The sequence below is a fragment of the Liolophura sinensis genome, chromosome 7 (assembly GCF_032854445.1).
Source record: "Liolophura sinensis isolate JHLJ2023 chromosome 7, CUHK_Ljap_v2, whole genome shotgun sequence".
Classification (NCBI taxonomy): Eukaryota; Metazoa; Mollusca; class Polyplacophora; order Chitonida; family Chitonidae; genus Liolophura; species Liolophura sinensis.
Window position 1 is genome coordinate 49,236,305 of NC_088301.1, and position 12,839 is coordinate 49,249,143.

The window sequence follows — 12,839 nt, forward strand, 5'->3', positions numbered from 1 at the left end:
CGAATCATTGTCCCCGTGCATGGGGTCTGCTATGACGTCATTCGTCCACCATCAGCAAAGCCTCTCCGTGTGTGTCGTAACTTTTAAAGGACACCCACACATGGATACGGCCTTCATATTACATGTCCATCATCTACTGTTAAGGCCTCATCTTCCATCAGACTTTTTCTTATGTAAACCTATAACAACAACAACACCATCGAGATGTTTTCACAAGAAGATGGTGGGGGTATCGTAGACAAAACCTCGGCACATATTGCCAATGAGATGTCCATTCGCCAAAACTCTGAAGCATCTGGTAAGTTCAATAACTTTGTCTATTTTCCCCTTCAGGAGAAGCAGTCCTGCGCCCAAGCATTTGTGAATGGGAAATTTTCATTCCGTTAATTTTTGTTCGGGATTTGTAATTTGTGGTTATGCATTTAATCTCTGTCATATTATGAATGTCAGAGCTCAGTTGTTAGGGAAAAGTTTCACAAATTAAAAAAAGCCAGCACACCATTAAAAACGTTTTATGCTAATTTTAGCTTTAATTGCTAGCGATAGAAGGATATGGATGTTGCTGAAAAGATGCATTACTTCTCGTTCAGGTGTCGAAAAACAACAACATCAGCGTGATAAAAGGTTAAAGCGGATTTTGTGTTGACTCTAACTGGTTAAAAAGATAAACAAGGACACGATCCGCTCACGAATATTTGTGAGGAAACACACATTTTTTTCCGACCACGTGTCCGCAAGTTCTAACACCAGCACGGACAAGATTATTTGTTTTTGTTTCATTCTGCATTTACAAACATAACACATGCTTCATCATTTAAGCTTTTTTCTAACAAGCACTCACACCGTAAATATATTTAAAACCATAATTTTTTATATGTCTCCAAAACATTACAGGTTTATTGAATATAAAAGCTACGTCATTCAGCTACAAATCACAAGCAAGGAGTGTATGGAAATTCATGGGAAAAAATCCACTTATTTGAACACACTTGGGATTTTTTTTTGAAATGAGCTCAGGTAAGCAATATTTCAGAATTCTTCGTCATATAGTTAACTTACATTTATATTATAGCATATGTACATGGCAAAATATTACATGAACAGTATGAAACTATACTTCAGTTTTTACAACTGGTCACCCGTTGGGTAAAAATAAACAATTTCTTCTCATGTTTATACACGTCTACAAAATATGTGGCATTATGTTAATAATCAGATAGCACTGTTTATGTGAGGATATATACATATACCAAACTCACTTGTTGTGGAAATAATGTCGAACATAAAAGCATTTTGCAAAAAACAAAAATACGACACAACACTACACCTACAATGTAAATAGTCCGTAGTGTAATAAAAAATTCAATTAGACAGAGAGGAACTATTTTTGACGATAGAAATAATACAAATAGTATGTTTCATTTACTAAAAATACACGTCGCGAGTAAAAAAAAAAAACAAAGATTGTTCGTTAAAAGACCCTATAAACAAGATTCAACCAGAACTGTTAGGCTTTGATGCCTTCTTAACTTTAAACGTGTTGCCGCCAACTGTATCTATACTAGGCCTTTACTTCATGTAGTCGAGGCAGGATGTTGCTCACTGAACATGGGGTTACCGGTCATTCCTTCACGTTTATTTTGACATAATGACATATTATAGGTGAGATGCCAGTATATTTCAGTGCTTTTGGAAAGGTATTTAAGGTTAATATGCTCAGCAAGAGAGGTTCATTAAGGTTTTCTCCCTTTCGGTTATGTCAAGGTATAAATATATTAAAAAATATCATAGTTCAGCTGTTCACACAACGCGGCTGGTCACATATTACAGCTGTTTAACTTATGGCCCTTCATTATACCAACAATCGTGAAAATTCAATCTTCTCTCTTAAAAATTGCCAAACCAAGTAGAAAATGAGCTGTCAGTGGGGAACAGCATTTGCTTTTTAACGGCTTTTCTGGATGAAATCTCTTCCTACTGATATCTGACATTGAAACACACAGATAAAATGTTCACTATTACGATTCACTAAATGAAATACCGAAGTGCAAGCTTTTCCTGCATGTCTATATATGTGAACTGGGCCACCGGGTATTTTGGAGATTATATGTTATTAAAAAAGTTTTTCATCAAATGCAAAACTTATTACTTCCTTGTTTAGACAGTACACCTGAGTTGCACGCACCATGTTTTCACCTGTTTTACTGCCTTCTTTTCCTCGAGGATGCAGCGCAACGATATTAGCACCAGCCGCAATCGCACCGATGTATGTTTGCTATTGAGTGCACGCTGTTTGTCATTGGGGAACACTGGACAACAGCATCGTTCCCGAAAGCCTGAAAAGATGTTAATACGTCACGATTCTACAAGTAATGGAGTTGAAGTCAGTGACTTTACGAAAGTAGTTTTGTTTAGATTTTAATTAACGTATTCCAGAAGAATAAAACAATACTGCTTTTGAATAGCATGTTTATTCTAACGAAAAAGCCATATAAAAATTGAAGCCTATAAAATGCCATTGCATATTCTCGGGGTAGGACATTCTGCCAAGATATTCCGTAAAGTAAAATTTATTGTTATAACACTCAGTCCATATCAAGAAATTACTTTTTTAAGTAGGATAGATATAGTATTGCACATGCATTCTTACACTCTAAAGACGTGCACGGATGTGACAAAGTGTTTGGTTAACTTTAGTATGCATATTTTTCTTGACATTTGTATTAAATAAGTATCGTGAAAAAAGACGTAGTATGTTCACTTGTCATTTTGGCCTCTGAACCATCCATTCTGTCTTTTGATGCAACTTAACATGATATAAACGCACATTACATTTTTTATATATAAAAAGCAGACCACAAACCGCTAAAACTTAGACGTTATTATAAATATTACCACAAACGTGACCTGACGTATTACTGAGGGCTGTTTCAGCACGATGAAGCGTGCATTGTGAGCGCTGACCAGTCAAGCAATGGGCGTATTCCAGCTATACTGTGTAAATGGGCATATTGATAACCTAATGTGTTCACACGTTTGATTAATGCATTAAAATACTCAAGTACAGTCTGATCGGTTGTCTACACCATTCAGTATCGTACGTGACGATGAATCATTCCTTCAGGTGTCATGTGAAAGCCGGCATAGTGTGTACTTCTCAAAGTATTCAACACGAGACGCATTATACGTAACACGTGCTCTTGTTCTTCCAGTGAGTCAAGCTATTTTAATCGGAACAACCACCTTAAACGTCCATATAAAAATTGACGGTAACATTTAATACACAACGATGGTGGTGCGCCTCATGAAATCCATGGTTTTATATTTAGCAGTTTACAGTCACATGAAATACATGTGGTTGGAACCTCAGGTTGGAACTATTGGCGCTATTGTTCTGTTAAAAGTTAAGTGAACATATTTATTGAATTAGCATCCATGTCACAGCTCATTTTATTATTGCTGTGTAAATTTTGTTATCAACGTTTTCATTTTGAAAGGGATATCATCTAAATCTATCTAAATAAACGATACATCAATTGAATGTAAATGGAAAATATGATTCTGTAATGGTATTCTATTCATCTATTCATCACTTTTCTAACTAGCAGAATATTGTTATAGGTGAGGAAGCCTTTCAATTCAGCATATATATATATGTATGTTTGATTCCAATAACCTTAACGAACATTATGTCCCAATTCAGTTAACACTGGAATTGTGCTCAATTTTTCTTGGCTAAAGTAATCTAAGATGCCGTTGGCTGAAATCTGCATGTTTTATTCGTCCGTTTTAAGGGTCTGCAATAAAGACTGGGAAACAAGGGCAAGGTGTTTTTTCCCGTCAATATGCCGCAAAATTGACACATGGACAAAGGCAACTACGCGCTTTGTCCATCGCTCTTTGTCTTTTCGTTTAAAGGAGATTAGAAGCAGTGAATACTTTCAGTGTAATTAAATTCGTTCAGTCTAGAGAAAAAGTTTAGTTGTTAAGGCGCAGAGAATGACGAAAAGACACAGCCATCAAAGGTACACGATAGCTCATGTGATAACTAGATGTACATACAGCCTCAGCCTCTTGTACGCTGATATGTATAACGACAACGTAGGCTTATACTAACCGTAATTATCTGCATCGTCCAATGTATAATCTCTTCCTAATAAATTGTTACGTTTGCATGTCATCTACAAGCCGTTTCAAATCCGATTGTATCAGCGGGTCTGATGTTTCAGTAATCTGTTGGCTTATAAGAAATTACATTTATTAACATTAACATTTATTAGACACCACATGCCGTCATTCCTGAGGCATTCCTGAGTGAGTGAGTGCTTGGGGTTTAACGTCGTACTGAGACATAGAAAGTCACACAAAAAACCAATGACACAACAGTTAGTTACCCTGGTATTTACATGTATAGACTGTATAGCATCTTGTCTTAATATTTCAACATACAACTGTATATTAAAGTGACTACAGAAGATTATTTAAGAAGGTTCTCAACATCCAACTTAACACTGTTGGGCTATGTAAGGAAAATGAAAGTTATATACTATACTCGGAGCCTGAAATGATCGTATCACCTCAGTAGATGACTCAGTGAAAGATTTCTAACTTTATCAGATGATTTTACTGTCATATGACAAAGAAGATGATATCTCTTGAAACAAAGTTATCTCAAATGAACCAAAGTCATGTGTTTTTTTTAAATCGACAGTAAATTATATTTTTTAAATTTCTGTAGACCAATAAATTAAGGCTTGAAATGAGGTTAACATCAGCTCACATTGATTCCACTCTGAACAACAATCAACGCATGTAAATGACGTCAATAGGTGACGTACAAAGACATTCCCTATATCCTTCAGCTCACTTCGTCGAACTGGAAAAAAAAACACATGAATGACAAACGACTTCTTACTTGTTTACTTTTTAAGCGGAACGAACTGACACGGTTTGTTTGTTCTTTCCTCATTTGTAAATACCTCAATATTTTGCCTGTGTTAATTATGCTTTGTATAAAACACAAATTTATAGGTTTTATACAAAGCATAATTAACCTAATTTTTAAACAAAAAATGTCAAAACGTCTTTAATGACTTTTACGATCGGCTATAAAAATTGTTATAATTGCATTACGGCTGCTCTGGCGAGATGACGTTTCTCGCGGGCGGCAGCGTGTTAAAGTACTCTATTTTTATTCAATTATTTATTTTTTTAAAGTCAACCCTTGAACAACTACCGTGTGTCTATAAGTAAATTCAATGGATATTGAGTGGAAATAACTTAAGGCGCTTTAAACTGACTCATTTTAAAAATGAAATAGTGTCCACTTTGCACGTCGCTCTTAAAAACGATAGTGACCTTAATTCGTCGTAGCTATTCCCATGTGCAGAAATTTCACTAGCATGACTAAACTCATTTGAGCAAGTGTGTCAAATCAGACAACACACATACACCGCTGTGAGACCCCGAGTACTACTACCCTCCGGGTCACTACTGACCCAGAGGTCTGGGTTAATTATGCTGATGTTTTAAAACCATTTTACTCGGTTGGCAAAATTGTAAAAGAAATATAACTATTTTCATTGACAGTGTTTAATGGTCTTTCATCTAATATATTCTTCATTTTAGTCATGTCTTTGCCTTTGACTACGGCTTGAAGCAGCAATGAATAAATGAATGAATGACTAAATGAATGAATGAATGAATGAATAAATCAATCAATCAACTACACCTGTTAATTTTCATTGATGAAATTACCTACTGTAACGAATAATGGATGAATACAGAAGACAGTGGATACAAAGGTAGGCCTAATTGGCAAAACTGATTCAAAACAATTGCCTTATGCTGTGGCGTAGGAAGCTGACGGTGGGCACGTATCCGGTGCTCCCGCACACTCAAAAGTTAACATATGTTATGCCCCAGCTTTACCCCCACCCCACCTCCTCCACAATCCATGTTTTGCTTTGCTCACTTAACACTTGTTAAATATGTTCGGTTTCCCTCGGTTTTCATCCCACCATAAAACTGGCAGCCGTCGTATAAGTGAAATATTCTTGAGTACTGCGTAAAACATCAATCGAATAAATAAATAAATAAATAAATAAATAAGAAATAAATTTGTTCAAATCAATGCAGTGCAAATTTTAAAGGTCATTTACTGTTATGTCGGAAAAATGGGAACTGGTATATCAAATTTCGTAATTTGCAATATCGAGTAACTCGTACATGTAACCCCTCTTCAAACGATCTCATTCGCTTATGACGATGGTAGCAATTGAGTATAAGTTCCCAGTGCTATACTTAACGCAACGTCTTAATTTCTTTGCAGAAGAAGTGTGGTTGTCTGTCCGTGAACTGTACAAGCATGACAGTTTACAGGAAAGACACGAGTTATCGTCCTTTCCTCCAATACTGTCTGAAGAGATGCTTCCCACAAAAAGTTCCTCAAGAGAAAGCAGAGCCGTAACGCTTAATGACAACAGGTAAATTGTACTACTTAACGCCCATGAGTGTTACGGACGAGGTCTCATGAACAGGGTCGTTATTCGCGATAGGTAATGCATCGCGCAACCATGTTCCTTTTGGAATAAGCTTCAAACCTGTTTTTTTTTTTTTGCTCAAACATGATGGTGTCCCAGTCATTTGAGAGCCTCATTCGCTTAGAACACTTCTTGCGTCTTTCCAGTAATATTAAAACTTGTTGACTACGTCTCTTTGCATTAAAGGGGAAGAAAACTTTAAAAAAATGACATTATAGGCTGAAAAGAGCGCATTTTTTTTATCTGGCGTTGCCTGCTGCATATCGGCAGAGTCCATCGCGTCCTCCATTTTTAACACACTGTAATTTATGCTGGGGGTGTTTTGCCTCTCAGCCCACAAGAGCCGTTAAAACAGCCGGCTTGTTCGTGTAAACTCGGAACCTACGTCCAAGATTCCGGTTTCCCTATCGTCAAGCGGAAAACGAACTGTACTGTTCGCTACCTTCTGGGAAGAGGAGTTCTACCGGAAATGTACGAAGCCTGTCCGATGGCAATTCTCCTAACAAAGAAGACATCAGGACTAGTTCGTAGACAAAATGGAGTCGCCCACAGCGGATTTTGAATTTATTTATAGTTGGTCAACTTGAGGTACATATTAGAATTTTTTTGCCATGCACCTGCGAGGAAATACATACTCTTTTAAATGATATTTGATTGATGTTTAAATTTTCTTCTCCTTTAATTTTTATTAATTTCATATTTATATACTTTCTTAGCTCCTCTGCGGTTGGCTGTGGGTTTCCCCCGGGCTCTTTACGTTAAGGCATCAACTACCAATATATCAGTCAGTCAATCGAAGTGACAACGTTACCCATGCATGTACGAATTTGTTTTTATGTGAATATTAATTGTGATGACAACACTGCATTTTGAGGAATTCTAGAGCAGTTATCACTGCATTTTTTAAACTAATTCTCCTTAAGCCATGGTGCTAGGGAGCGCGTAATTTTCTACCATTTATCCAGTTATATGAACAGTTAGAATAAAACCATAACTGAGGTAAACTGACAAGAGACCATATTTCACCTTTTGCGTGTGACCATTTGCCAACTATCACGGTCATCCAATTAATGCAGATTTTCTCCACATAAATGAATTCCCGTATAATCTTCACATCACCTTTATGTCCTGTTGACAATTTCGAGTATTTAAAACTTTAATTGTTCCTTTAAATACTGTTCAGGTGGCCAGGTATAATGCGAGAAAGATTAGGTTTTACTACACTAAGATATCACACGATTGGCAGCATTATCCTTATTTTCGTACTGTACATCTCTGAGTACATTCTAGTGCTGTCAATTTGCCCTATAGGATCATCGCTGTAGAATCTGTGAAATACCAGAAAAGTTCAATCCAACCGAAAGTACTGTCTGATGTTACTCAGGTCGATTTTTAAATGATCTCCACTAATTTGAGTTTTTCATGAACCATGAAAGACAGACAAAATGCACCGTCAGTCACATAATTAACTTCACTGAAGGACAACACAACACCCGGCTAAAACATATTTCAATCGAAAGCAGGATACTAAAGCTTTCTATTAACTATCACACTTGATTATTTCAATGAGATTTCACCGAATAACGTGTAGAACAAAATGACAAAACTGCACAAATGGCTGGTGTCAGTAGAGGGAGCCATCTTGAGAATTTTATCCATTCAATTACGTTGCTATCAGATTGCGAGGCCTAAGCTGTGAGGTAGCCTGTGACTAAGCTGTGACATCACTCCATGAAGTGACATATGATAAGACAGAACTATTGCATAACACATCCTTTTTAAATTGTATACAACGACTTAGTGACGTGTAGGCGAAGAGCCATTTCACAAAATGTTGTTGGGCAGGTCTGTATCACTCACGGACCACCACAGACGTAAAATCAGTTGTAGTTGCAAGAATGTACCTCTCGCCTCTGCGAGTGGCGCGTAAGCGCCTCGAGAGTTACAATGTGCTACGGGTTCTAAAATATCGATCTTCTGATTGAGGAGATTTGTCAGTAAATATCTTCAAAAATAGGCCACGCAGTCATCCCAAAGTTGCACAGAATATCGCTAGTGTAAACACGAACTTACCGACACCAAAAAATCCCACTGACCAGCTCGTGCGTGTTTACGCGCAAACACGCACGAGCTGGTCAGTGGGATTTTTTGGCTGCGTGGCCTATTTTTGAAGATATTTATTGATAAATCTCCTCAATTAGAAGATCGATATTTTAGAACCCGTAACACATTGTAACTCTCGAGGCGCTTACGCGCCACCCGCAGAAGCGAGAGGTACAATATTGCAACTAAATCAGATAATTTACAAGCCGTGTAATATTCAACGATGGTATCACAAATTATGTCAGACAGTAGCATACCGTTTAGTCCCAAACGGCATCCATCTTCCCAAATACGTTTTTTGTCGTTCATTTTAGCGTTTGGTCAGCAATTTCTAAATAGCAAATGTCTGAGTTCGTGCAAAATTCATTAGGGAAACCGAAGGTTTATGAGAATGAGAAGACGGCATCTCACTGGACAATGCTTAAACTGAACAATGATTAATTAGGATAGAATTTCTTTCTCAAAATTTATTACAGCTGAAGATTTAGATTTTGGTCTTTCGCCTTTCTCGCACACAGGTGATGTTTTTTTTTCTGTTCTCGTTTATAAAATGCAACAAAATTATTGAAACGCCATGTTGAAGACGAGGTACTTTCACTGACGCCCGCGATAATGCCCAAGATAACTAGGTCAGCACATCTCTCATCTTAGGAGCTACCACAACAAAACTGAAGCATAAAATCCAGCGACACTCGGATGCACAGATCAGCCTCAGTGATACTTAAATTTAGTTCCATTTTTTTCATAATTGAGCACTGATCTATTTTTACAACAGTCCTATTGTAATTTTGTAAACATTTAACTGGAGTCAAAATCCCCAGCACAATCACTCCAGAGGCTTCGACCTGAACCAGGACTACTATGGCTGTGCATCTGCATCTGCAGCTAGGCTGTTGAAACATGGTCACTGGAGTTCCTGGTAAATAATATAGTAGGCCTGCTGTATCCAGTTCTCATTTTGGGCTTCATCTTCGAAGGTTTTGTTATGAAGTAAAATGGTCAACTAGACTGGAAATTTATCAATACTTATTGTATCTTTACAGTTGCTCTCCTCTGCGTGGTAAGGACATCGTTCAATCTGGGAAAGCAGCCATTGAACTATTCTGCAGGCAAATTGTCACCGGAAAGGTAAAGAGAAAATGGTTGGTTCTTGTGGGTGCCTTCGTTTGCCAGGTCTTCAGTGCCGGTTTTGGAAACTCAGTTGGAGTGTTTTTTGTGGAATTCCTAGAGACGTTTCACACCGGCAGAGCAGTCGTGGGCTGGGCAACATCCATATGTAGTGGGCTTGTATTTGGAGCTGGTAAGGTTTTACTATCTTCACCCATCGTTTTAGCAGAAGTGTCATATTCTTGCTAGACCCGTATGTTTTGTTGAATTCGCCTTGTCTTTAAACATAGAGGTCAGTTTAAGCATTCTTATTTCAACCTTGAGAACAAAACAAAGGTATCTGAGCAATATTAGATGACAGATGTAAGAAATTAGTTAAAAACTCACATCATTGCATGCGTTGGTTAAAAGCACAGTATCAGGTGGAAACCTGTCATCTGATTGGAGGAAATGATTTTGGGTAAATTGGACAAATTTTGTGCAAAAACAGCATTATGTGAATGAGATCAATTCCAAATTACAGGTATGTTTGTTGGAATTCTGGTTCACGAATTTGGCCCTCGGTCGTCCACGGTAATGGGAGCCTTCTTATCCTTTGCTGGACTGCTGGCTTGTTCGTTGGCTCCAAATATTGCTGTGATTTTCATTACCTTCGGTATTTTAACCGGTAAGTTTTGCCTTTGTATTATGTATTCGCACCCATTCTAAGATGCACAATTTAAGTTCACTGTAATACGTATGTATTTTTCGCACATTTCTAAGGACACTGGTATCACCGGTTTAGTTTCCCTGTTGTGGATGATTTAATTTGTACCTCGAGGTTACAGAGTATGAGTCACAATTCATTTTATGTTTCCTAAGGTTTTTGTAATATTTGCAGCACGTATCATTTAACAGTTGACTGATAATGGTGCACCCTTTCGGTCACAGTAAGTTTAGCTTTAGCTGTATAGTCTATTGTTCATTCGTTGCCTTTGCCCTGACGTCTTGTGGGCAAACTGGTAAAGTTTTACACTCAAAAAGAAATAATCTGTTAAATTTAACAGAAAGGCTGTAGTCTGAGTGATGGTAGAATTCTATTAGACTACGGAAAATTATGTTGAATATGTCTGAATATTGTGTTATAATAACAGAATACATTTTAGCATCACTCAGACTACAGACTTTCTGTTAAAATCAGAAGATTAATTTTTTGAGTGTATTCTTGCACAGCAAGAAAACAATGGCCATTTCAGTTTTTGCGCGGGAAAGGATACCACGTTATCTTGAAATTCACATGGCTTTTATATTTGTATTGCTTTTTCCTTTTTGTACAAAGGAACTGGATGCTGTCTCGTGTGTGTTGCCTCTTTCGTCGCTGTGGGACAGCACTTTGACAAAGGCCGTGGAGCGGCGTCATCCATAGCTGTGGCTGGGTCAGGAACAGGTGCTCTGATCTTCCCAATGATTCTTAGAACAATCATTGACGAGTTTGGATGGAGAGGGACGATGATTATTCTGTCCGCCATGATGCTTCATACCATTCCGGCTGCGGTTCTTTTCACTTCACCAAGGAGCAAAAAAGCTGTTAAGCAAAAAGCAGAGCCTATGCAACTGAGGAGTGCTATGTGTGGTTCGAAACTGTGGAAAAATCCTGCATACGTGTGTTACATTATAATATGCCCTATTATTGCTATCGGATATAAGTACACCTACATTGTTATAGTCGACTTAGGCATACTGAAAGGTTTCAGCAAAGATGACAGTACCATGCTGCTTGTGTATATTGGCTTAGCGTACACCGTATCCACTGTAGTGTTTGGCCTTGTCCTGAAAGTTTTCTGGTCGCACAGCGTTTTACTGTTTAACGCTTGCCTGGTTTTTATGAGTGCCATAATGTTTCTTTTCTCTGGGCTCACGTCGTATGGGGCGCTGCTTTTCGGCGCCTTGGCTTATGGTGCCGCGGTAGGTGGAATAAGTGGACTGTACGCTGTAGTGACGGTGGATTTACTTGGATTAGAGAGGTACTCTACGGGCCTTGGCATCGTCTGTACAGCTTACGGAATTGGTTATCTTCTGAGTGCTCCAATGGCAGGTGAGCTAAGATAACCTATAATTAGCAGAGACAAACTTCTCTTATAGAATACATGCATATAGCATCAAAATTACAACTACACACGTCTAACCGGCCACGCTCTACAAGAAGTCGCGTAATAATTGTACAAAGAATCCGTGATTTTCAAAGGAAATAATGTTTTAAAGCAAACACGCGTGCAACTAATGTTACTTTACTTCATGACATTTACAATATCTACACGTGGGACTAGCAGTACATGTACATTTTACGTGGTCGTATAAAAAAAAAACAAGAAAATAAAATTAAGATCCAAATACTGACAGACCCAATGATTTCCATTTTATAATAAGCAAATCACTAACTTGTAACGTGGTATCGCTTTGTAACTTAGTACTATAAGGGGAAACTGTCTCTACTGAAAGTCATACTTTTCACATACAGGTAAACAAATTTTGTGTAATTTTTCTTTGTCCAAGAAACCAAATCTTTTTTGTTTCTTATGTCCACAGGCCTCATCAACGATACCACTGGCAGCTACAACATTTCATTTTACGTTGCCGGAACATTGTGTCTTTGTGGTGCAGTGCCATTCGCAATTCTTTACAAAATTGTGCAACGCAAAAGAAAGTGGAAAGTATCAACATGAAATCAAGAAATCGTCACCTTAAAACTGTTAAATTATACCCAGCTACTCCAATATGTGTTTGTTTCCTATCCAATAGGCAAACTTCGCGGAAAATCTTGACTGGCCGATTTTGGCGACTGTTTCTGAATTGATTCAAGTATAGATTTAATTTGTTTTCAATATGGCTTTTACCTAAAAGGACGTCATATCTGAAAGACTGCAATGGACTCTTCAAAACTCACTATCAACTGTATTTTGCATTTTGATTTGTTTATTATCTTAATTATGTGATTGTAACCTTAATTATGTGATTCATGTGTTGTTGAGGCACTACTGAGCATTTGTAAGGAGTTACTGGGCGTAAGCATGATTTCGGTAAATGCACAAGGGTTAAACGGACCCAGTA

The 12,839-nt window shown here is 37.7% G+C and overlaps 1 protein-coding gene across 1 annotated transcript; it reads left to right on the forward strand.

The window, feature by feature from the left end:
* The first annotated feature begins 204 nt into the window (after positions 1–204).
* On the forward strand, positions 205–12,454 carry LOC135470997 (monocarboxylate transporter 4-like). Its single transcript, XM_064750047.1, has 6 exons — positions 205–298; positions 6,332–6,485; positions 9,689–9,945; positions 10,276–10,419; positions 11,071–11,826; positions 12,318–12,454. The coding sequence occupies exons 1-6, from the start codon at positions 205–207 to the stop codon at positions 12,452–12,454; spliced, it is 1,542 nt and encodes a 513-aa protein (XP_064606117.1).
* Positions 12,455–12,839: the final 385 nt, after the last annotated feature.